Source organism: Neoarius graeffei, chromosome 15, assembly GCF_027579695.1.
Source record: "Neoarius graeffei isolate fNeoGra1 chromosome 15, fNeoGra1.pri, whole genome shotgun sequence".
NCBI lineage: Eukaryota > Metazoa > Chordata > Actinopteri > Siluriformes > Ariidae > Neoarius > Neoarius graeffei.
The window spans coordinates 30647221-30673467 of NC_083583.1; the positions used below are offsets into that span (position 1 = coordinate 30647221).

The 26247-nt window shown below is 41.8% G+C and overlaps 1 protein-coding gene across 1 annotated transcript in view; it reads right to left on the reverse strand.

The window, feature by feature from the left end:
• Positions 1-13264: 13264 nt before the first annotated feature.
• The window catches only part of adamtsl3 (ADAMTS-like 3), a 464545-nt gene continuing 451562 nt past the window's right edge, over positions 13265-26247 (reverse strand). The window contains exons 28-31 of the mRNA XM_060941127.1: positions 23862-24066; positions 22651-22757; positions 22330-22544; positions 13265-15017 (exon numbers count right to left, since the gene is read on the reverse strand). Coding sequence (XP_060797110.1) covers positions 14899-15017; positions 22330-22544; positions 22651-22757; positions 23862-24066 — 646 coding nt within the window. The 3' untranslated portion in view covers positions 13265-14898. The remainder of the gene's footprint in view (positions 15018-22329; positions 22545-22650; positions 22758-23861; positions 24067-26247) is intronic.

Consider the following 26247-nt stretch of genomic DNA (forward strand, 5'->3'; position numbering starts at 1 on the left):
CACCACACCACCGTGCCGCCAGAATAGCAGAGTTATACAAATCAAATATTACAGAGGACCCTTGGGGGCATGAGGGGGATTGTCTTTTATTTTTATTTTATTTATTTATTTTTTGACCTACTTTTGCGTAACCTCACAATAAGGGTTAGGGTTAACACAAAAGTATTGCGAGGGAACACAGGTGTAGCTAAAAACAAATTCCCTACCATGCATACATGTCAACCTATACGGAATGTCCGTATTTTATACGGATTTGATTCAATAAACATAGTATACGGGCATACAAATAAAGTTATACGGATTCTTTAAAAAAAACTTCAATATTTATTTAGAGCTATAATCAATTCCCACGATGATAAAAGAGCGCAGAACATTTACAAACATACTGTACACGACAGAAAGCACAAACAGCCAGTAAAGAGTCTTATGAAATCGTGCACTATCTTGTGGTAGCGAGACTTCGTTCCACTTTTGATCATGCGCACACCGCATTGCGAGAATCCCACCAACCGGGAAGTATTTTGTTTGAAACGCGTATTTCCACCTGAGCGACTTTCACTAGTGACTGAAAAGATTCTGAATGGGCACTCCGGCAAGATCAACACAGACACTTGCTGTGACATGCAGCCTAGTGAGGTATTGGTGCAGACTGCTAAAAAAGCTGTCATGGAATACAATTCAGAACATTAGAGTAACACTTTGTGTTTTTGTCGAACATTGGAGCTTTGTATTCATTCTGAAGGTTTATTGTTATTAATATTGAATAAAAAGTAACTGGGATATATCATTGTTAATTATCATTCAAATTTTAGGTAAATTATTTTAATTTGCATCTTATACGGATTTTATAAGGGAAATACGGATTTTGGAGGTTGGTTATACAGGTTTGATTGACCAAAGGTTGACATGTATGCCCATGACTCTTAGGGGGCTCGGTAAAATATTCTCCTTAGAATGATACTTTTATCACTCACTTTGAATGTACAGTTACACCTTCAAAGCTACACCTCGTACCTGATACTACTACTGTAGTTTGGCTTTGTAAGATCTTTTTGCTCATGTGTGTGTGTAATCAATGCGTCATATCAATAGTGTCAAAAAGGGCCTAAGAAAATCTGACACTGTCACATCCCAATCCACCACAAAATCACAACCCAATCAAGTCCAGACGTTAGCTCACTCTCACTCACCTGCTTATTGAGCTTACTTTTTTAACGAGGATTTGTTATCCCACTGTGCATTTCTGAGTGTTTTCTTTGGTCGATATTCCTGGTTTTTGATTTTTTTGACTGCCTTGCATTACTCTGTTTGCCTAATGTAAGACCCATATCTACAGTGGATATTACCCCGTTAAAATGATCGTTTTTTCTGATGTAAAAAATGACACCATGATAAATAATTTCAAAACTTTTCCCACCTTTAATGTGACCTATAACCTGTACAGTTCAATTGAAAAACAAACATCTGTTGGGGGGAAAACATTTAAAAAAAACCTACAATAAGCTGGTTGCATAAGTGTGCACACCCTTAAACTAATACTTTGTTGAAGCACCTTTTGATTTAATTACAGCATTCAGTCTTTTTGGGTCGGAGTCTATCAGCCTGCCACATCTAGACTCAGCAATGTTTGCCCACTCTTCCTTGCAAAAGCACTCCAAGTCTGTCAGATTGTGAGGGCATCTCTTATGCACAGCCCTCTTCAGGTCACCCCACAGATTTTCAATTGGATTTAGGTCTGGGCTCTGGCTGGGCCATTCCAAAACTTTAATTTTCCTCTGGTGAAGCCATTCTTGTTGATTTGGATGTATGCTTGGGGTCTTTCCTCTTCATCTTCAGCTTTCTAGCAGACACCTGAAGGTTTTGGGCCATAATTGACTGGTATTTAGAACTGTTCATAATTCCCTCCACTTTGACTAAAGCCCCTGTTCCAGTTGAAGAAAAACAACCCCAAAACATGATGCTGCCACCACCATGCTTCACCATGGGTATGGTGTTCTTTTGGTGATGCGCAGTGGTGTTTTTGTGCCAAACATACCTTTTGGAATTGTGGACAAAAAGTTCAACCTTGGTTTCATCAGACCAGAACACATTTTCCCACATGCTTTTGGGAGAGTTGATGTATTTTTTTTGCAAAATTTAGCCGGGCCTGGATATTTGTCTTTGACCCTACAGTACCTCATAGTCCAGACATATGGAGAATACGGGAGATTGTTGTCACATGTAGTACACAACCAGTACTTGCCAGAAATTCCTGCAGCTCCTTCAGTGTTGCTGTAGGCCTCTTGGCAGCCTCCCTGACCAGTTTTTGTCTTGTCTTTTCATCAATTTTGGAGGGACGTCCAGTTCTCGGTAACGTCACTGTTGTCCCATATTTTCTCTATTTCTCGATGACTATCTTCACTGTGCTCCATGGTACTGTATATCTAATGCCGTGGAAATGTTTCTGTACCCTTCTCCTGACTGATACCTTTCAACAATGAGATCCCTTTGTAAGCTCTCTGTGAACCCTGGCTTTTGCTGGAGGATGCAACTGAGTAAATGTCTGAACTTTATTTGGGGTTAATCAGTCATTTTAATTGATGGTAGGCGTGAACCCAAAAAGACTGAACGCTGTAATTAAATCAAAAGGTGTTTCAACAAAGTATTAGTTTAAGGGTGTGCACACTTATGCAACCAGCTTATTGTACGTTTTTTATTACCTCACCCGGGATGGAGTCCACCAGAGGGCAAGGTATTGTTTTCGATGGGGTTTCTTTCTTTCTTTCTTTCTTTCTTTCTTTCTTTCTTTCTTTCTTTGTTAATGATATTATGGGAAATTGGCTGGATCAATCTTCATGAAACTTTTCAGGATAGATGGGCATTGGTCTCAAATGGAACCTCCAACATTTTGAGGGTCATCTGGTCAAGGTCATCAAAAAGGTCAAAATCGTTTTTTTTCCGCGATATCTTCCTTCATATTCATTCAGATGTGTTCTGATTGGCTGAGAGCAGTACGGTGTGCGAATCAGAATCAGAACCATGTTTATTGGCCAAGTATGTTCACACACAAGGTCAAAATTAAGGTCATCAAAAAGGTCAAATCGTTTTTTCGCGATGTCTTCCTTCATATTCATTCAGATGTGTTCTGATTGGCTGAGAGCAGTACAGTGTGTGAATGAGAATCAGAATCAGAACCAAGTTTATTGGCCAAGTATGTTCACATACAAGGTCAAAATCAAGGCCGCCAAAAAGGTCAAAATCGTTTTTTCGGAATATCTTCCTTCATATTCATCATAAGTGCTACTGGGCAAGATTTGTTTTGCCTGGCAACACTTGTTTTTTATGTTTTTCCCCCTCACAGATTTGTTTGTTTTTCAGTTGAATTGTACAGGTTATAGGTCACATTAAAGGTGGGAAAAGTTTTGAAATTATTTATCGTGGTCTCATTTTTTTTTTACATCAGAGAAACCTACCATTTTAACAGAGTGTGTACACTTTTTATATCCACTGTATTTTCGACCATGAGATTGTCTACTGATTTGGATTGTTAATAAACAGCTCACACTTAAAGTACATCCATCTGCCACTGCCGCATGAGGAAAAAAAACCCTTGATGACGTTGGAGGTGTATCATGATTTGGATACGCACTTTGCACAATGTTAAACTACTAGTTGTGAGCTTCCTTTACTTGAGAGCTGAGTGCAAAACTAAAATTATGAAATTGTGTTCATTCACAGCGGCACGGTGGTGTAGTGGTTAGCGCTGTCACCTCACAGAAAGAAGGTTCTGGGTTCGAACCCCATGGCCGACAGGGGCCTTTCTGTATGGAGTTTGCATGTTCTCCCCATGTCTGCATGGGTTTCCTCTGGGTGCTCCAGTTTCCCCCACAGTCCAAAGACATGCAAGTTAGGTAAAATACCCAGCCACTGGGATTGTACAAGCCTGTGCATACTTAGCGCCAGTCCCGAGTCCAGATAGATTGGGCAGGGTTGCGTCAGGAAGGGCATCCGGTGTAAAACCTATGCCAAATTGAAATAGACGGAACAGATCTGCTGTGGTGGTCTCAAACAGGAACAGCTGGAGGAAGAAGTGTACATTTCATTCATGACTAATTGATTCTTATGACAAATGGCACATCAGAATATTGGCTGCACACACAACAAATATATCTCATCTCATCTCATTATCTGTAGCCGCTTTATCCTGTTCTACAGGGTCGCAGGCAAGCTGGAGCCTATCCCAGCTGACTACGGGCGAAAGGCGGGGTACACCCTGGACAAGTCGCCAGGTCATTACAGGGCTGACACATAGACACAGATAACCATTCACACTCACATTCACACCTACGGTCAATTTAGAGTCACCAGTTAACCTAACCTGCATGTCTTTGGACTGTGGGGGAAACCGGAGCACCCGGAGGAAACCCACGCGGACACGGGGAGAACATGCAAACTCCGCACAGAAAGGCCCTCGCCGGCCACGGGGCTCGAACCCGGATCTTCTTCTTGCTGTGAGGCGTGCCGCCACCGTGCCGCCCACAAATGTAGCTATTTTACAAATTGATATGTTTCAGATGCCATTGTCTGGAACATACTAAATGTTATGTGAAAAAAAATTATACATTTTGTTGTGCATCTGTGGTGGCACGGTGGTGTCGTGGTTAGCACTGTCGCCTCACAGCAAGAAGGCTTTGGGTTCAAGCCCAGAGGCCAACGAGGGCCTTTCTGTGCGGAGTTTGCATGTTCTCCCCGTGTCCGCGTGGGTTTCCTCCGGGTGCTTCGGTTTCCTCGACAGTCCAAAGACATGCAGGTTAGGTTAACTGGTGACTCTAAATTGACCGTAGGTGTGAATGTGAGTGTGAATGGTTGTTTGTCTCTATGTGTCAGCCCTGCGATGACCTGGCGACTTGTCCAGGGTGTACCCCGCCTTTCACCCGTAGTCAGCTGGGATAGGCTCCAGCTTGCCTGCAACCCTGCACAGGATAAACAGCTACAGATAATGGATGGATGTTGTGCATCTTAAAAAATTAGAACATTGTGTAAAAGTTTTTTTGTTGTTGTTGTTATTTAATTCAAAAAGGTAAACTTGTATATATTCTCCAGATTACCTTTTTGAATTGAATTATGAAAAATTAACTTTTTCACAATATTCTAATTTTTGTGGCTACTGCCTCATAGAGGCAGGAGTCACTATGTCATCATGTTGTAAGAATGAGTCTAACAATCACGCACTGCTCATACGCATACAGGTGTTCCTATTAAAATGGCCGGTGAGTGTATACAATTCGGTTCACCATTGGAAATGAATGGACGAGACTACAGAAATCGTTTTCAGACATGTTTACGCTTATTACCGAGGGAAAGCGCGTTCCTATTTTAAAATATACTCCAGGTCGCCCCCCTTTCCTCGCTTTCTTCGGCCAGTGGTCCCAGGTGTGATGGAGATGTGACGCGCTTCCGAGTTGTTACAGGAAGTTATCAAAAACAGTATTGAGACCACTGAGCTCTAGCGCCGGGCCTTTTCCGGGAAATAAGAGTTTGGGTCATGGTGACAGCGTGCATATGTCAGCCTCAGTTCGGAGGTTTCAGTTTCGAAAACTGTAAGAGGTAAAACCTACAGTAAAACCCAAAGGCATCTTTGGGGGTCATTTAAACATCCGTAGTCTGCTCCCCAAGCATGATGAAATTAGGACTTTATTAATTGACTCTAATATTGACTTTCTCTGTCTTGGTGAAACATGGCTACATAATAACATCTCAACCAGTTTAATCAGTGTCCTAGGATATCATTGTTTTAGAAAGGACCGAAATGTGGGAAGAGGAGGGGGTGTGTTGATATATATCAAAGATTTGTTCAAATGTACAGAAATTAGTCTCTGTGCGGATATAGCAATTGAATGTTTATGCATAAATGTCTCATTATCCCCAAATATGGAGTTTAACATCCTGGTTGTATACAACCCTCCTACAGGATGTGTCACAACCTTATGTGAGAACATGGATGCAATATTTAAAATCTTTAGACACAATCGCGAAATGCTTGTTTTTGGGGATTTTAACATAAACTGGCTGGATAAACAATGTAGAAAAAAACTCAAAGACTTGACACTTAAACATGATTTTCGTCAGATGGTTAAAAGCCCTACACGCATTACCAGACATACACAAACCCTGATAGATTTGATATTCTCAAACAAACCCGACAGAGTCATAAAGGCATACAATTTAGTCACTGGCCTATCTGATCACAACATGACATTAATTGCAAGAAAACTCACTAAGAGACGGTTAGTTCGTTTTGCAAATACTGAGCATAAATCTGTGAGACTTGAGATACCTCGCAGGAAGATGACTGAATTTGAGAATGAACTAAAAAATGCTAACTGGGATGAACTTAAACAATGCAAATGACTGCTGCAGTAAGCTAATGTCCAGCATTGGTTGCATTGTTAATAAGTTTATTACAAAATGTAAGAAACATCAAAGAAAAGTACAACTTCCATGGCTTAATGAAGATATTCATCATCTGATGAAGGAAAGCGATTTTGCTCTGAAAACTTTCCTTAAGACTCAAAATGATACGGATATGAAACTCTTTAAAGGCCTGCGAAATAGAGTTGTAAAGGAACTGCATACTTCAAAATCCCGCTATTATCTTCAAGTATTATCAGAGTCTAAAGGAAATGGTAACATCATTTGGAAGCAACTTCATAGCTTAATAAAGCTAAAGGGTAAAGTCACCCAAAATAAATATAAACTTAAAATTGGGGACAATGTCATCACTGATTATGGACAAGTTGCTAATGAATTTAACACTTTTTTTATTCAGTCTGTCAAAAACCTGACATTGAACTTTCCAAATAATCATTATAAAACTAATATAGACCTTGTTGAAGAGCATACTAACTTATTCCAGTTCAGGGAGGTTAGTCCATCTACTGTCCAAAAAGCTATTAATGATTTGAACACCACTTTCTCCAAGGATATATACAATTTAGACACTGCATTTCTTAAGCAATACAGTAGTATCTTAGTCCAACCCCTTACACATCTTATTAATGTTTCCATTAAAACTGGGCAATTCCCAGACGGATGGAAAAAAGCTCTTGTTACACCACTTTTTAAATCTGGAAATTCTGAAACGATCAGTAATTACAGACCAATCAGCCTTCTTCCAGTCCTGTCTAAAGTTCTAGAGAAGGTTGTCCTAGAGCAACTCCTACATCACCTGGAAGTAAATAATTTTTTACACCCTTTACAGTTTGGTTTTAGACACAAACACACTACAGAAACAGCTATTTGCTTATTATCTGAAAATATCAAACAATCACTTGATAAAGGGAATATACGGTAGTTAGGGCTGTTTTTCTTGATTTGAAAAAAGCATTTGATACAGTGAATCATGACATTTTGATCTCCAAACTTTCAAAATTCAGTTTGTCTAAACGGACACTCAGTGTGTTTACATGCACATCCAAATCGAGCTACTGTCGGTAATCGAGCTAAGGGTCCCAGCAGGGGTGCTAGAGAAATCCAATCCTACATGCACACACAGAAATCGAGCTATTGTGTGAGGTACATTGTGCACCCGAGCCACAGGTGGCGCTACACACCCCATCGTGTTGGTACACTTCCGGTTGTCGTCATGAAGAGTTATTCAAGAGTATAAACAAAGTTATCAGCAGTGTTGCCAGATACTGCTGACGTTTTCCAGCCCAAAACATGTTCAAATCCGCCAAAATGCACTTAAAACCGCCCAATCTGGCAACACTGGCAGTTCCGTGTTCACAATTTCCGTGCTCAAGCTGTTAGGCTTGCTCTAACAGACTGTATGGCTACAAACTGTCCTGCGCAGACCACTGTTTTGTAAGACAACTTATTTTGCACAATTGTATATTTTTCTAGTCCATTTTTTGCTTACAAAAAATAATTTTTTTTTATTACTATTTAACTTATGTCTTAATAAACACACAAAAAGTTCAATTGCTTTGTTTTTATTGACATTCTTCAGATGTTGGACACACACACATATATATATATATATATATATATATATATATATATATATATATATACACACACACACACACACACAATGACTTGTTTATGTACACAATTCACAGCTATGCAACAGCTGTACAGATGTATTTGGTGATACAGTAAGTGAGCTAAATTTTAACAGTGCAAACAATGCCACAAAAAGAAAAGATTGATGCCGTTGTCATGATTCGTTGTCATGCCGACCGAGGCTGTTGTGTTTCCCGCTTGTGGTCTCGTCACTCGTCACTTCTGGAAGGGGCAGTGCTGAAGTAAGTAGCTCGAATACGTAGCTCGATAGGGTTTACATGCACTAAGTAGCTCGGCAGAAATCGCATAATCTAGGTCGTGTAGCTCGATTCCGAGAAATCAAGTTCGGTTCAATTTCAGCCGAATTAAGGTGTATACATGGTATTTTGAACTTCGATTTCAGTCGAGCAACGGCAGAAATTCGATTCTCTCTATGTGCATGTAAACGCACTGATTGTCTTGGTTTGAGTCTTATTTGAAGGGCCGTGAACAGTGTGTCACAATTAATAACATAAGATCTTTATCCTGCAAAATGGATACAGGAATCCCACTGTTTTAGGCCCTGTACTCTTTAGCCTGTACATCAACGACCTGCCAGACATATGTCCAGATATAGGCCTTCAAATGTATGCTGATGATACAGTGGTGTATGCATCTGGTAACACCCATGACTCTGTATCAGACAAGCTAAAGACAAATTTAACTAAAGTATCGACATGGCTTGAATCTTCCTGTCTAACATAAACACTAAAAAGACCAATTCAATTTGCTTTTCAATTAAGAAAAAAGCTATAACCAAATCTTTGAATGTATATATTAAAGATGAATTTATTGAACAAGTACCAGAGGTTAAATACCTGGCAATAATTCTAGACAGTCAGCTAAATTTTAAAACTCACATTAAAAAAAATCTGTAAAACCGTTAAAGCTAATTTAGGTTGTTTTAAGCTGATCAGAAACTGTCTGACCTTTAATTGTGCTCTACTCTTCCTGAACTCTATGTTACTTTCACGCATGTCATATGGTGCTACTACTTGGTCCCAAGCAAATCAAACAACCATTAAAGCAATAGAGAGTCTTTATAATCAAGCCTTAAAAGTTTTGGACAAAAAACAGATAAGGTACCATCATTGCAAAATTTTAAACAAGCATAAGATCCTTAGTTGTGCTAATTTTATTGTTTTTCATTCTGTAAAATTAGTGTTTAAATGACTAAACAATCTTGCTCCTTTGCCCCTTGCTAGACTCATAAAAAGATCTCATCTCATTATCTCTAGCCGCTTTATCCTGTTCTACAGGGTCGCAGGCAAGCTGGAGCCTATCCCAGCTGACTACGGGCGAAAGGCGGGGTACACCCTGGACAAGTCACCAGGTCATCACAGGGCTGACACATAGACACAGACAACCATTCACACTCACATTCACACCTACGGTCAATTTAGAGTCACCAGTTAACCTAACCTGCATGTCTTTGGACTGTGGGGGAAACCGGAGCACCCGGAGGAAACCCACGCGGACACGGGGAGAACATGCAAACTCCACACAGAAAGGCCCTCGCCGGCCACAGGGCTCGAACCCGGACCTTCTTGCTGTGAGGCGACAGCGCTAACCACTGCACCACCGTGCTGCCCCTCATAATAAGATCACAGAGCAAATCCACTAGAGCAGTGTGAAGTGGCAACTATAGAATTCTATTCTGCAAAACATCCTTTGCTCAGTCAGCCTTTTCAGTCAAAGGTCCAAAACTTTGGAATTCTCTACCTGATTATTTGAAATCGCTTTCAAGCTTCACTAATTTAAAAAAAAATTACAAAGTCTTGGTTAATTCAACAACAATCATGTAGTCATATATAGTCTTTTTTTTAATTTTATAATGGATTATTGTTATCAGAATTTTTTTTCCCTCATTTTAAAAGCCCTCCTAGGGGCAAGTGTTGAAAATTAGCATTTGCTTTAAACACTACGATACAAGCATGGGATAGGCTGTTCTCTTATATGTGTACTGTTTTGTCTATGTATATTGTATCTGTCCCTATCAAATAAACCAAAAGAAAGAAAGAAGGGTAAAAGTCGAATAATGTAAAGTACAGACACTTGGTATATTTTACTTCTGTGATTTTTAAATTGGGGCGGCACGGTGGTGTAGTGGTTAGCGCTGTCGCCTCACAGCAAGAAGGTCCTGGGTTCGAGCCCTGTGGCCGGCGAGGGCCTTTCTGTGTGGAGTTTGCATGTTCTCCCCGTGTCCGCGTGGGTTTCCTCTGGGTGCTCCGGTTTCCCCCACAGTCCAAAGACATGCAGGTTAGGTTAACTGGTGACTCTAAATTGACCGTAGGTGTGAATGTGAGTGTGAATGGTTGTCTGTGTCTATGTGTCAGCCCTGTGATGACCTGGCGACTTGTCCAGGGTGTACCCCGCCTTTCGCCCGTAGTCAGCTGGGATAGGCTCCAGCTTGCCTGCGACCCTGTAGAAGGATAAAGCGGCTAGAGATAATGAGATGAGATGAGATTTTTAAATTGTTCATTTTTGGATTACGCTTCGTTTTTGTGGCTACTGCCTCATAGAGTAAATCTATATATATGCTGTATTTACTGTATGGACATAGGGTCAGAAAACAATTTTATTTAGAAGCAATAGCCACATGTACCCATAGGGTACCTTTTTTTTTTTTAGGTTCGTGCCTGTGTGTGCGCGCGCACGTGTGCGCCAAAATGATACTCAGGCAATGATCAAGATAACATATAAACACTTTCTCAAAAGTGTGTTTATTTTCTTTTTGCTATAACACAGAGAAGTGTTGAGGAATTCCAGACAGTCTCTTCTGAAAACTCTCACCATCCCAAACACGAAAGGTTTTACACATCAGTAGCCAAATATTGTTGTATATCTGCACTTATTTCAACACATGGTTTGTGTATCTATTCAAACATTTCAAACTGGTATTAAGTTGCATGCTTTTAAATACAGAAGGACATGGTAGTCAACTCATGGATTATCCACGTGAATAATTGATAAAGTTTTCTGTAGTTTTCTTAAATATGGATTACAATGTAAACTACACTAGCAGGTAAGAAAATAAGTCCCGAATCTCTACACTCAATGTACAATATTGCACTTAAAAAACACATTATGTACAAGAATTAATTTACAATGCAGCACATTGGTTGAACACACACACACACACACACACTTGAAAGGACAACTGGAGACTCAAGGTGGTCTTATGATATAAAGACATTGCACTCCTTCATACATAAACATTTTCTACATGTCTTCATAACGCATGCATAAGCAAGGAATAGTGATTTTAGAATAAGTCGTGAATATTTATGAACAACAGCTAACGTCAGTTTTTATATGTTACATGTCCCCGTTGTTGTGATCATGGTGAATGTGTGAAAAATAAAGCATATAAGAAAGAGATTGCCAGTATATAGTTTCAGATGTTACACTACGGGCCACAGAGTGGATCTTTTGAACACTTTTCTGGCCACAAGCTTCAGAATCTTAAAGTGCATATCACGGGTAAATTCAGGAGCAAGATCAATGTAATTCTCCTATTTTAAATTAAACTTTGGTCAAATATCTGTCACATTTTGCATTTTGTGCAAATTTTTTTTTTTGGCCCGAAGTGGTGTAGTGTGCTTGTATACAGCTTTTGGATCAACACGCCCATTCTCTTGTTCTTGTCGTTTTTCTTTTGTTTTTTTCCCCATAGAGAATGAATAGGGCTCATGAATCAAATCGTCCTACTCGGACACGCTCCATCGCAGATGCACCAAACCGCATGTGATACTTCAGGCCAACTCCCCCGACACATACATGCAATCGGTTCTGACCCGCACTCATATTTTAACTTTCTTTTCGCTCATCCCTTTTTCCTCCATATGCTTGCATTGATTTTTGGCCCCATTGAAAATGAATGGTGTTTCAGGAGAAAAACTTTCACTCTCCATCAATTTTTTTTAACCAAGTGACCAAACTTCAAGAAACTTCACTCGATGCCTCAGGCCAAGTCCCCGCACAGATCCATCCCCTCATCTGAGACCTGCACTCGTCTTTTCCTTGGTTTTCACGCATCTCTTTTTACCTCCATAGGCTTCCATTGATTTTTGGCCCCATTCAAATGAATGGAGTTTTGCTCAGTAAGGCAGCTGGGCCATAGAAGGTTCACGCTGCACGCTACACGTTCACGTGAAGAACCGGACCCTGGGCCATTAAACTTCATGCTTGGATGTTCACGTGTTGCGTCTGTTCTACTTTGACCGAGTAACCAACAATATGGACTCTTCGGATGACGACGATTGCCTCATTCTGCTTTTACTGAGACAGAGGAAGAGAAAAAGGAACAGAATTTGGAGCCGAGAACACTTCCTTCTGAGAGAAACCCGTGGTGAATTTCACCGAACATTCTATAATCTGCTTGACAATCCCGATGAAGAACTATTTTTCAATTATACCATTCAATTATATTTTTTCTGAAGTTTTCCCCTGAAAACATAGAGTTATCTCCCTAGACCCGTTCTGATTGGCTGGCGCGGCGGTGACCGCATGCATTGACTGGAATTTCCATCTTCACGCCTAGAAAAAAGTGTGCATGTTCATTTCTCGCTTCACGCGTGAAGTGTGCAGCGTGCAACGTGAACGCCGTTCTATGGCCCAGAGCAAGTCATGCTACGTTTGTCCACTTTTCTTTACACGCGTGTAGCGTGTAGCGTGCAGCATGCAGCGTGCAGCGTGAACCTTCTATGGCCCAGCTGCCTAACACTTCACCACACATCCACCAAACTTTATACGGCACCTCAGGCCAAATCACCCATCACACACATGATATCGGTTCTGACCCGCACTCGTCTTTGTCTTGTCTTTCATCCATCCATTTTTTCTCCATTTTGCTGCTAATCAATGGAAGCTTGACTGAGTCATTCCTCCCTTCCCCCATAGGTGATGATGCATTTGGCAAGGATCTGCTCATTTGAGACTTTGACAGCAAACCAACTTCAACTCAATGGCCACTTTATTAGGAATACTTACATGCACACACGATAGCAATTAGCATATAAGCATTCACGTGTTACCATGCTAGCTGTTAGCATGTTACCCATTACGATATCATGCCTGCTGTTAGCTCGCGAGTTGTTAGCATGTTCACCATTAGCATGTTATCATGAGAGCTGTTAACATGTTAGGATTAGCATGGTAGCATGCAGAGTTCGCATGTTTGCTGTTAGCGAGTTCGCCTGAGCATGTTAGCATGCTGACTGTTAGCATGTTAGATGTTAGCATGTCACCCTCAGCGTGTTAGCATGCTAAAAGTTAACATACTAGCCATTAGCATGTTAGCCTGTTAGCTGTTAGCATGATAGCTGTCAGCATATTAGCCTTAAAGTGTTAGAATTTTAACAAATAGCATGTTAATCATTAGAATGTTAGCTGTTAGCATGTTATCTAGTAGCATGTTAGCATTAACATGTTAACATGCTAGCTTTTAGCATGTTAGTATGCTAACTGTTAGCATGCTAGTTGGTAGCATGTTGGCATTAGCATGTTGGCATGCTAGCTTTTAGCATGCTAGCTGTTCTGCTATAGCTCAGCAAGCACACTTTGCATTTTCTCTGCGGAAATGCAGTCTAGTTTATATTATTTTTCCCCCTGCAATGAAGCAGGGGGAAAATTAATAAAAATTCATTTTGGTCATTATTAATTATGTATATTCATTTTAAAGCATTACAATAAGGCATTACATACACTTTTAAAAATAAATTTGACGGTTCTGCTGTGTTTACAGTCCTTACTTGACTACTGACTGAGTTCTTTGCTTGTGTTCCCGTGCCCGAAGCGTTTTCTATTTTCTTATTGCTTTCTCGTCGTAACCAGCACCCAGCAAAAACCGTTTCACTGTGGATTCTTCTATGATCAGTGTCGATCTTTCTTTCTCAGCTCTTCTGCCGATCTTTTAACTTGTGCAGGTCAGTAATAGTTGGAACATTCGTGTTGACAGACGAAGACGGCTGCTGACTGTCGCCCGAAGTAGAGAGGTTCAAAGCGTTCGATACCATATTTACGAACGCTTTTTTACCGACTGATTTCTCAAAGTCCACAGAAAAGGCTTTGCAGAGTTCTTTAAGCTTTGGTTTAGTTAGTTTTGACACTTCTTTGAAGGTTTTATGGAGATTTAAATTCGAAAGATTACTGTCAGCGTGAGACACCGTGTTGTTTCAGTTTGTACTTTGGTTACCCCCTAAGGTGCAAAGCATTATGGGTAATGTGGAAGTAGTCAATACTCAGATGTCATTCTATAAGCGTGTTATTCCTTGCTTATATATGTGTCATGAAATCAATATTTAGATAACTTTCAAATAAAGCATTGCCCTTGAAATACTTTCAGATTTTCAACTCCTGTAAATACCTTATGTACGCTTCAGCTGTACCTATTTTCCCCTCCCTTCACACACGTGAATGGTCTGATATTTTCTGCTTCTCATCCTGATGATTAAATATAGAGCAAAACACATTCTTATAAATTATTCCACACATGATGCTGATAATGATCTTTATATAATGACGAGAGGAGAGAGCTGAATTAGTGCTGTTTTCTCTGTCAGCGGCGAATTGCCAACACACACCCAGAACTCACTTCAGCCTAGATAAATGCCCTTTAGTCCAAATTACATAGAGCGTCCACTTAAACTTGGCCATGTCCCAAAAATGGCACTCTCTCCTCGTTTACGCAGCAAAGTCCTGGAGTTCTTCCACTTCAGATTTGTTCCACATGTGCTTGGATTGGAAAGAAGAGCAGTGTTCAGGAGTAAGTGTGCTGTAAAAGCTCGAGATGCTATCTACGCTCAGCGATCACTAAATAGTGCCCGTGTCTTCTGAGCAGGATTTGCAGCATCTCTGTGCATACAGTTCGATGGGGCACAACCTGAGGCGTTTCACCGTTGCGCAGTAATGGGTCGTGTCCTTACACTCGTCTACATGGAAGAGAAAGTAAACACAAACAATTATTCAGGGTCTGAAAATGCTAATGATGATCATATACATACAAATGCATGACAAATCAAAGGAAAAAACAAACAAACAGTCTTATGCTATGGAGGAATTTTGATAGAAAGTTTAGGTCCAAGGTCGGCACGGTGGTGTAGTGGTTAGCACTGTCGCCTCACAGCAAGAAGGTCTGGGTTCGAGCCCTGTGGCCAGTGAGGGCCTTTCTGTGTGGAGTTTGCATGTTCTCCCCGTGTCCGCGTGGGTTTCCTCCGGGTGCTCCGGTTTCCCCCACAGTCCAAAGACATGCAGGTTAGGTTAACTGGTGACTCTAAATTGACCGTAGGTGTGAATGTGAGTGCGAATGGTTGTCTGTGTCTATGTGTCAGCCCTGTGATGACCTGGCAACTTGTCCAGGGTGTACCCCGCCTTTCGCCCGTAGTCAGCTGGGATAGGCTCCAGCTTGCCTGCGACCCTGTAGAAGGATAAAGCGGCTACAGATAATGAGAATGAGATGAGTTTAGGTCCATGTGATCCCTGAGAGCAGAGCTATTCAAACTGTAATGTTAGGGTTAAGGCTGAATCCCTTGTGCTGGTACGGTACCAAGGTACATGGTGGGAGAAGTATCGTATCATGTGACACTGTCCGCAACTGACCATCGATTCACATCCTTACGTATTATTCTATAGAGTTATTATGTACAAACACTAACCGCTTTTACTGTTAATGTTGGAATTGTAACAACCTTTCATGTTGCCTTCAAACCCACCAAAAGTTTGTTTTGCATACCAGTCTTTGATTTGGGACACAGGTCATGACAACGATCACGACAACAGCAGAAAGTTTCAAAGAGAGACAAAGTTTCAGTGTTTTTCACATCGGCGTGCATGAAAACGCTTGCAGTTGAACTCAGAAAGCAGGCAGATGCAGATGTTTTGGTTCTGATGTGCCATCTATCCATCCCTTATCCATAACCGCTTATCCTGTACAGGGTTGCGGGCAAGCTGGAGCCTATCCCAGCTGACTATTGCCGCTTTTCCACTACCAACGCGGCTGAGTTGGGCTGAGCCGTGCCGTGCTGAGTTGGGCTGAGTTGAGCTGAGTGGGGCTGTTGGAGTTGCATTTTGACTACAACCGCGCTGAACCGTGCTGGCTGGAAGTGGGTGGACACATTGGGTGGAGTTAGCGAAAGTGGGTGGACGTCACGTGATGTCGTTAGGCGGCGCAAACAGTGACATCAGTGACCTTTTAAGCGGTAGTCTCACGACCTGGATAGTAAACAATAAACATGGAGGACATGGAGTCGTTAGTGTTGCTGGTCTTGGTGCTGTGGCTTGTTGTCACCGACAACGCCAACAGATACTGGCAAGAGCGTATAGATGAGGCGAGGCGCATAAGGCTTCAGAAATTCTCGTAATTCGTAATTCTTCTTCCGGGTTTACGGTGTTTACAGATCCCAGCGTGCTTGCGGGGCGTGTGTGGGCATGTGAGGACACTCCTCCACAGGGGAGTGTCTCCTCACGCCCCTAGCCCCACTTGGCTCGGTTTGGCTCGCTTCAGCCCTACTCCAAAACCGTGCGAGTTTTGGGTGCTAAGCAGGGCTGAAGCAAGCTGAGTCGTGCTGCTCTAAGGTAGTCGAAACGCGAGCCGTGTCGGGCTGAAGTGAGCTGAAGTGAGCTGAAAAAGGGCCATATGGGCGAGAGGCGGGGTACACCCTGGACAAGTCGCCAGATCATTGCAGGGCTGACACATAGAGACACAAAACCATTCACATTCACACCTACGGTCAATTTAGAGCCACCAATTAACCCAATCTGCATGGACTGTGGGGGAAACCGGAGGAAACCCACGCAGACACGGGGAGAACATGCAAACTCCACACAGAAAGGCCCCCGTCAGCTACTGGACTCGAACCCAGCACCTTCTTGCTGTGAGGCGACAGTCCTAACCACTACACCACCATGCTGCCATGTGCCATCTAGTGGATAGTAAATTATGCATGCAAGTATGCACATGCACTTTGCCTAGGAGCCCCACATTTTTGGTTTGGTTTGGCCAGCATCTGTCGTGGACGACAATGCTGACGTGACCTTCGTTCCACTGCTCTTCGCTTCTCTCTTCATTTTCTGAGTGTCTCTAGGTTGTTATCAGCATCCAATAATCGGCCTTTACAGATGGAGCTTCTCCACTTAACCCTATCATGTGCAACAACAGTCCTATCAAGATAGATAGAAAAATCTTTCAAGTCCCTCTTGAGGACATCTTTAAAGCGCAGTCTTGGTCTTCCTGTCTGGCGAGTTCCTTCCTTTAGCACTCTGTGAAGTATGTTGTGTGGTACACGAGTGGTAGGCATTCGAGTAACATGACCAGCCCATCTGAGGCATATGAACTTCAGCCTTGAAGACAGAGGTTCTGACTTTGTAGCTTCAAAGAGTTCCTGGTTACTCATTTTGTCTTCCCATGTTTTGCCAATGATTGAGCGGAGAGTTCTTGTGTGGAAGGCGCTGAGGCGTGATTCCTGATGCCTGTAAGTGGGCCAGGATTCAGCTCCATAAAGGAGAATACTAAGGACACAGGCCTCATATACACGAACTTTTGTACATGTTGAAAGATCTTTGTTTTTCCATACTCGTTTGGTGAGTCTTCCGAAAGTTGTGGAAGCTTTACCAAGTCTTATTGAAATCTCCTTGTCTAGAGTTGTTATGAGTAACTCCACATTTTAACATCAAAGTATGCAGAAACATACTCCAAAATACACCCAAACAAGTCTTTTTCATCTTAAAAACATTTCAAGCCAATCATTTTTTGAGTGCTTTGATCTCCCCAAAACTCTCTTGAACGCCTCTTCTCTCATTTCACACTGGTTATGTTTTGAGCCATACCCAAGGCTGAAAATTCAAAGATTAAATGTTTGCACTACGAATAAAGCTAACGCTGACCACTGATGCTGACCTCTTCTGCTCTCCAAAACCTGCCTGATCCATCCTGATGCCCTACGTCTGGCTGGAGTCTCATCACATTGCCCCGTGAAGGACGGCCCCATATGTATCTTCCAAGTCGCACTTGGAAGATACTCTGGACACTTGCAGTAATACATTTATGCCTGAGGACTTCAGCTGACTTGCTAACTTTAGGACTGCAGGTGTCATGAACAGTTTTGCACTCAAGTTTCCATCAATGAACAGTTTATAACTTCAACAAAAGACTCCATGTTAAAACTATAACGGTTTTCCTGGTTACGCAGTTATACTTTGTGACTATAAAGGACACAGTTATAGAAGCGAGTTATTTATAATCACGCTATCTGTTCTCGCCCAAATGAGGATGGGTTCCCTTTTGAGTCTGGTTCCTCTCGAGGTTTCTTCTTTGTGTCATCCGAGGGAGTTTTTCCTTGCTACCGTCACCACAGTCTTGCTCATCGGGATAGATTAGGGATAAAATTAGCTCATGTTTAAAGTCTTTAATTTTCTGTAAAGCTGCTTTGCGACAATATCTGTTGTTAAAAATGCTATAAAAATAAACTTCATTTGATTTAACTTAAGGCTAATGATAATTAGACAGAGGATAAAAACATGGCCGTTTTGTTTTCCTGTGCCGTCCAGCATTCAGATGCATTCAAACAGTTTGATCAATAAAGTGAGAATAGTGAGAATATTCTTCTTCGAGGTTGTCAGGTCTGCTGTATTATACAACTTTTTTAATGTGGTTCTACATTATTTTATTTTATTAGCTAGTTAATAAAAGGCAATAAAATACTTGGGCGAATGGGATAACTTGGCCTGTTTTTATATGTATATTGGCAAGTTCGTCTGTTAGGTGGCGACAGCAGGGCAGTGGGACGCACGCTTTCAGAGAACTGGCAAGTGAGCCTCATGAGGAAAAAGAGTACGTCTGTATTAGAGGGGTCCCTGCAAATTAATTAAAAGTTATTCTGATCACTTATCCCATAAAGAAACATTTCTGATGGAAGTGGTGTCTTTCCAGACGTAAATCATTTGCCTTCAAAGTCATCTGATCTCAACCTAACTGAACGCTGGAGAAAATCTGGAATGAGGTACTGTGCTAGCCTGAGCTTTCTATGACCAGCATCACAATATCTTTTGGAAGAATGGTGTTTATCCCTCCAGTACAGTTGAAGAATCAATGCCAAAGTGCACTGAAACTCTTCTGGTAGTGGCCCAACACCTGATATACTCCATCCAGGGACGTGATATACATTTCATACATGGGACTTGTGAAGAAACTCAGCAAAACAATATTGCAAGTTTAAAACAGTGTGATTCTGATGCACAATTCTTCACTCTGGAGTTCAAATGCTGTTTCACTCAGCTGCAGGAGAAACAGGAGAAAGGTGATGAAAAGGCAAAAGCGCAGGATGAGAGATGTTTGTTGGGCCGAGTTTATACGACCCTGTCAGCGGGGTTGTTAGAGAGAGCTGGAGCTTAAACTGTGTAAAGAAATTGCTCATATTTAGAAGACAGCTGAGGTCAAAGTGTTTCGTGTGTGTGTGTGTTTCTGTATTTTATACACCAGCATGGATGGCACATTGACCTGCGCTGTTGCACTGAGCCTGTTATTAGTGAGCAGATGTTGTGGCTTGGAAGTTGTTTTATAAAATGGCCTTCATGAAAGTTGATGAATTAACTCCAGCTGAGAATGATGATTGTACCCCATTTCCATCCAAGAGGTACTGATCGGCTTCACAGTCTCCAGTCTGCCTGTTAGTGTTGGTTGTGTTTCAGGCAGTTAGACTCTGGAGACTTTTATATAACACCCTTTACATCAAACTGCTTTAAAGAAAAACGTTGAAGGTGTAACAGTTTTTTAACTTGGTTTATGTCGAGGGCATAACATGCAAGAATAATAAGTGCCTGTATATTCAACTAGAGGTTCAAATCTGGATCCGGATCCATAATATCTTACTGTAGCAGAGCCGATAAACATATGAAAAAAAAACCGTCCACTATTCTGAGACTCTAAACATGATCCAACTCGACTTCTGTCGCAGATCCTCTGTTGCAACCAATCACTTGTTTAGCTAAAGACTAGCTAGAGGGAAAGAGAAATTAGACTTAGAAGAGGAGTTTTCACAGACTTTCATATAGATTTTATAAATTACCCTCTCGTCTGATTAGAGAACTGACAGCACGTCTTGTTTAAATCAAAGTCGACAATGAAAACAGAATGTTTTACGATGACTAGAAAGAGAAGTGCGTGTTTATTCTTCCTGCATCAAATACAAACCAGATGTGTCTCATCTGTTCAGAGTGCATGACTCTGGTCAAAAGTGGTAATGTGAAGCACCAGTGTGAGACAAAACATAACCACTTCAAATTATCTTTACTGCCATGAATTAATACCCGAGATCTAGCATTAAACTGTAGCTGAGCAGACGTCACCCCTTTTAATGTAAAACGGGTGGAGTTTTTTCATTCAAATGTTACTAGAGGGTTGAAGTAACACTTAAGTGTGAGATCATACAAATATTTATTATTATCATCATCTCAGCCGGCCGACAGGCTTATGCCATTGTGTGTTGTCCGTCGTACGTCCGTTGTCGTCCACATCTCACGAAAATCGCTTCTTCTCTCTCTCAATCCTTCACCAATTTTTATTCTTTTTGGTAGGAAAGTGGGTCTGCCTGGGGTGCATATGGCTTCTACCCAAATTTGCATAATTGCAATTAATAATGAAGATATGGCGTAATTAAGCCCTAACAAGCAGTTTCCACACAAATTGTTTCCTCTCCCTCAGTTCTTCACTGATTTTAATTCTGGCATGCAGGTAGGGCTACCTAGGGTACATATACTGTAACTTCTACCCAGATTTGATTTCTCATGGGGCTGAAGTAAGCTACGCTGTCATTGACGGTCTTATTATATTATTGTTATTTCCTGGCATTAAAAAAAATTTTTTCAAAAATATCCCACTTTCTCTGTGAAAACAATCCAGGAGAGTTTATGGATGTAGTAGATGTTTCCATGCAGTGTATATTTGTGGGTTTGGTATAGAAGCACAACATGTAAACATTTACAAAATCCCCAACCCGTAGAAAAAAAGTTAATCCATTGTAGAAGTTCAAATGTAATTCATTTGCATAGGTTAGCTGCAGACCTGGTTATAATGTGTATCTAGTTGGCACAGCAAGGCGGCACGGTGGTGTAGTGGTTAGCACTGTCGCCTCACAGCAAGAAGGTTCTGGGTTCGAGCCCAGCGGCCAGTGGGGGCCTTTCTGTGCGGAGTTTGCATGTTCTCCCCGTGTCCGCGTGGGTTTCCTCTGGGTGCTCCGGTTTCTCCCACAGTCCGAAGACATGCAGGTTAGGTTAACTGGTGACTCTAAATTGTCCATAGGTGTGAATGTGCGTGTGAATGGTTGAGAGGAGAAACCTCTTTAATAATCCAGTAGAAGGAAATGGGAAACCACTACTGTAATGTTCCCTAGACACTTTGATGGCTGAAGCTGTCGGTGTGGCCATGTCACTGTAGCGATATGCCAAAATGGATGGAGTTGGCAGAGCAATCATGGCAGGTTTACCTGATAGCAGCACCCAGAACCACGTGTACTGATGCTACTAGAAAGCTAGAATTGGACTTGACAATAATGAAGATGAAGCAGCCAGAGTTGTTTGTTATTCCCAATAGGTGTATGCATATACAATTTTGCATACAAGGAATATTAAGGGGAAAAGCATGTTACTGGTCATGTCATTCTTAAAGCCTGTACACCTGTTCCTTTGGGCAATGATTCAATCATCCAATCATGAGACAGCAGTTCAATACAGAAAATCATACAGCTCCAGGTAAAGAGCTTCAGTTAATGTTCACATCAGAGAATGTGCCCTCCTGACTTTGACCATGGCACGTTTGATGGAATGTGACCTCCTGACTTTGACCATAGCACGTTTGATGGTGAGAGAAAGGCTAATGTAACTCAAATAATAACTCTTTACATCCATGGTGAGCAGAAAAACATCTCGGAATATACATCATGTTGAACTTTGAGACAGATGGGCACAGACTCACCAAAATGGACACCTGAACAAGAAAAACACATTGCTTTGTCTTTTTCCAATCTTCAGCTGCCCAGTTTGGGTGAGTTTGTTCCCACTGTAACCTCAGATTCCAACTGGCTGGTTTTGGAAAACTGCATGAAGGAGCAGGTGTACAGTCGTTCCTAATAAAGTCGGTGGGTGTATATATAGCATGAGAGTGGCTACGCAGCAGGAGGGGGTTCAGGACAGCATAACATTTAAGAACTACTTATATCGAGATGAGGAAAGGGGTAAAACAAACAAACATACTGCCACAGGAAGTTATGTTGCAGTGTTGCCAGGTGACAGGACGACGCTGCCAGGCGCAGTGGAGGTCAGGGAGGGTCTTGTTGTTCTGACGATGTACACATTCGACCCTGCGCGACTGGAAGCCACTTCCACAGGTTGCAGTGCACATTCTCCATGGCGACACCCTCCAGTGAACATCACACTTTTCTGATGCGCAGTTCCTTACCGAGGCTGGTCTGAGGACAGAGAGTCAGTACCGGTATGTGATTCTGAGCAAAGGAGGCATGTACTAGCCAGAGTGTGTGTGTGTGTGATAATATGAGAGAAAGAGTTAATACGCACCTTTCTCTGGGGTCACAGGCCGTGTTGGATTCTGAGCCATTCAGTTTCTTGCACGTCACTCTTCTTCTCTGAGTTGCAACAGCCGGACCGAGACAGCGGCCAGAACACTGGATACAGAACCGTCCCACAGTAGTGGATTATGCATTATGTTATACACATAGGGCCTGGTTCCAAGGCCAGAATATATACATAGGGCCAGAATCCAAGCTTTGCATGTATAAAAACATGTACATGCTTGATAATACATGCCAAAACCATGTAACCACACAAAAATGGAAGGCAAGGGAAGGAAAGGGAATGATGGAAGAACAGGAACGGAATTTAAGGGAACAGAAAGGAAGGGAAGGAATATAATGCAAGAATGGAACGGGGAAAGGGATTGAAAGGAAGGGAAGGAAAATAACATAATGGAAGAATGGGACAAGGAATGAAAGGAAAGGAAGAGAAGGGAAGGGAAAGAATAATATCATGGGACAGGGAAAGGGACTGAAGGGAAGGAATATAATGGAAGAATGGGACAGGAAATTAAAGGAAGGGAAGGAATAATAGAATGGGACAGGGAAAGGGATTGAAGGAAAAGAAGGGAAGGGAAGGAACATAATGGAATAATGGGACGGGGAAAAAAGGAAAAGAAGAGAAGAAATAATAGAATGGGACAGGGAAAGGGACTGAAAGGAAAGGAAGAGAAGGGAAAGAACATAATGGAAGAATGGGACAGGGAATGAAAGGAAAGGAAGAGAAGGTAAGGGAAGGAATAATAGAATGGAAGAATGGGACAGGGAAATGGATTGAAAGAAACAGAAGGGAAGGGAAGGAACATAATGGAAGAATGGGACAGGGAAAGGGAAGGGAAGGAATGGAAAATGGATTGAAGGGTAGGGTAATAGTAAGCTAAAATACACTGACTCAGACACTCAATCTCATGTTCCACACTGTTAAGTATTCCTGTCTCTTATTAACTAACAGAAGCATCTGGATATTAAACAGTAGGTTACGCTACACTCATTAAACATAGACCTTAAAAGGTTCTTTGGCTTGTTCCTCTCTGATTAAGAATTTTTTTTTTTTAATCAGATTGGTTCGTGTTCACAAAATGTTCCAAGTAGAATCCATGTATCTAGCTCAAACCATGGAACCCTTGAGGAAACCATTTTCTCCATGAGCATATACCGTAGTAGAACTTTGAAGTGGGCCAGTAATATCAGCTGTACCTGTTCCCAGGGTCCACTGACCCACTCAGCACAAGCTCCTGAAACACACGGCTCTCTGTCTTCAGGACGTGATGTTCCTTCACATGCTGCATCAGGCAAAACCTGAATGTTCCCGTTGGCCTCCAGATGCTGGCATGACACCCGTCTCTGCCGGAAACCACGGCCACATGACGTGGAGCATTTGGACCACACGGTGGAACCCCAGCTGAAAGAAATCCATAATACACACTCTTAGTACATATCCAGTTGAGGTATGTGTTTATTCCAGACCATTTAGAGATGATTTCATTTAGATTTAGAGATTTTAATGGTTCTGGTCAATTAGTTCCCCAGGAGAGCACATTTTTATTCTTTCTACACAAAAACATTTAGTTTATTATTAATGATCTTATAAGTTTAGTTTGGTGTGGTAGAGCAGGGAATTCACAAATTATGTGACCGATCAGCTCGGGTTACTGTCTGTGTGGTTTTCCTCAGGGTTCTCCGTTTTCCTCCTGTCTTCCAAAAACATGCCAGTAGGTGGACAGGCTAAGGTAAACAGCCTTAGGTGTGAATGAGTGTATGGATGTGTGTGCATGGTGCCCTGTGATGAACTGGTATCCCATTTAGGGTGTATTCCCGTTTCATGTCCAGTATTCCCAGGTTAGGCTCCAGATCCACCATGACCCTGCCCAGGATAAAGTGGTTACTGAAAGTGAATGAGTGAGTGAGAAGATGGTTTATACCACAGTGCTGCTGAATTCTTGAATCTAATTGGTTAGGATGTGTTGATGAATTCTCTCATTTTCTGGCACTGATTGTTATTGTTTTTGTGGTAATGGTTAATAGACAGGGACTCCGATCGCTGATGTGCCACATAATCTTAGGATAATTACATTACATTAATGGCATTTAGCAGACACTCTTATCCAGAACATCATACAACACACCTAGAGCAGCCTGGGGAGCAGTTGGGAGTTAGGTGCCTTGCCCAGTGGCACTTCAGCCATTCCTGCTGGTCCAGGAAATCGAACTGGTGACCTTTTGGTCCCAAAGTTGTTTCTCTAACCATTAGGTCATACCAAAGACCATCATAAAAATGGTACCTACTGCCATCTGGTAAGGCATATTTATCTAACCATTAGGCCATGGCTTAATGATAAACATGTTTTAAAAAGTGTTATTTAACTTAAAATTGTATGATTGTTCTGGTAAAACTTTATGAAAGGAAATATTTATTTAATATTGGTTGAAGAAGTTTCCAGAGTCAGCACTTGTCACCATTATCAAAGTCCCTCTCGCGCCAGGATCTGGTCTTCTCAGGCAGTCTCCTGTCCCAGTACTACCCAATTCCTTGAGGTGCATGGGTGGGGCACCGCTCTCCATTTCGGCAGCCCTCGGTGCCTCACCTATTATATAGCTAGGGTTACAGTGGGGGGCTAGTCCTCTGGTAACCGCGAGAGTTTGACTTCCCCACTTACATCTGTATTGCAGTGTGCCTTGCCAGATGGCAGTAGGTACCATTTTTATGATAGTCTTTGTTACGACCCGACCGCAAGTAGAACTCGTGATCTCCCGGTTGAGAGGCGGACATGCTGACCACTAGGACAGCTAACGGTTTGTCACCATTATAGTACTCTAATTATCCAACAACTTCAGTATTGGTGAATTGGTAGAATTTCCAAAAAGGAAAATGACATGATGGTTTGACCAACAGCAAAATTTACACAATTTCAATGTTTGCTTCTTGCATTCCATGAAGTTTTGAGGCTAATGCAGGAAATAGATGCTTGTGGGGAAGCCATGGCCTAATGGGTAGAGAAGCAGCTTTGAGCCCAAAATTTTGCTGGTTTGATTCCCTGGACCAGCAGGAATGGGTGAAATGCCCTTGAGCAAGGCACCTAACCCCCAACTGGTTCCCAGTTCTACGTCGTTCTGGACAAGAGCATCTGCTAAATGCCATTAACGTGATGTAATATAACTACAAATTTAGCAATATGTGACACTGTTATATGGAAAAAAGGAACATCACAGACATTGAATAGCAGCCATTTTGAAGCTGGAATCAGTTTCTTCTTCACTCATAGTGAAGTGTCACTCTGCATAAACATCAGTAGTAGTAAAGACATGTCTTTACTCGATAGCTACATTAGCCTCATGATTGATCGACTACATTTGGAGTAAGAGGAAAATTGTGTGCATTTTATTTTTGGATGAACTCTTCCTTCGGAGCACAGTCTCTTGAAAGTGAGCAAACTCAAAGGACTCATTTTATGTGATTGATTGAACCTCTGAAGTGTTTATCCAACCCCCTGGAAAGGCTAAAGCTAAAACATGGATGACAGATGAGTTTGTTTAACAGGTTGGTCAGAAATATCTGAGCTGCAGCTCTCAGGTTCGGTCTGCA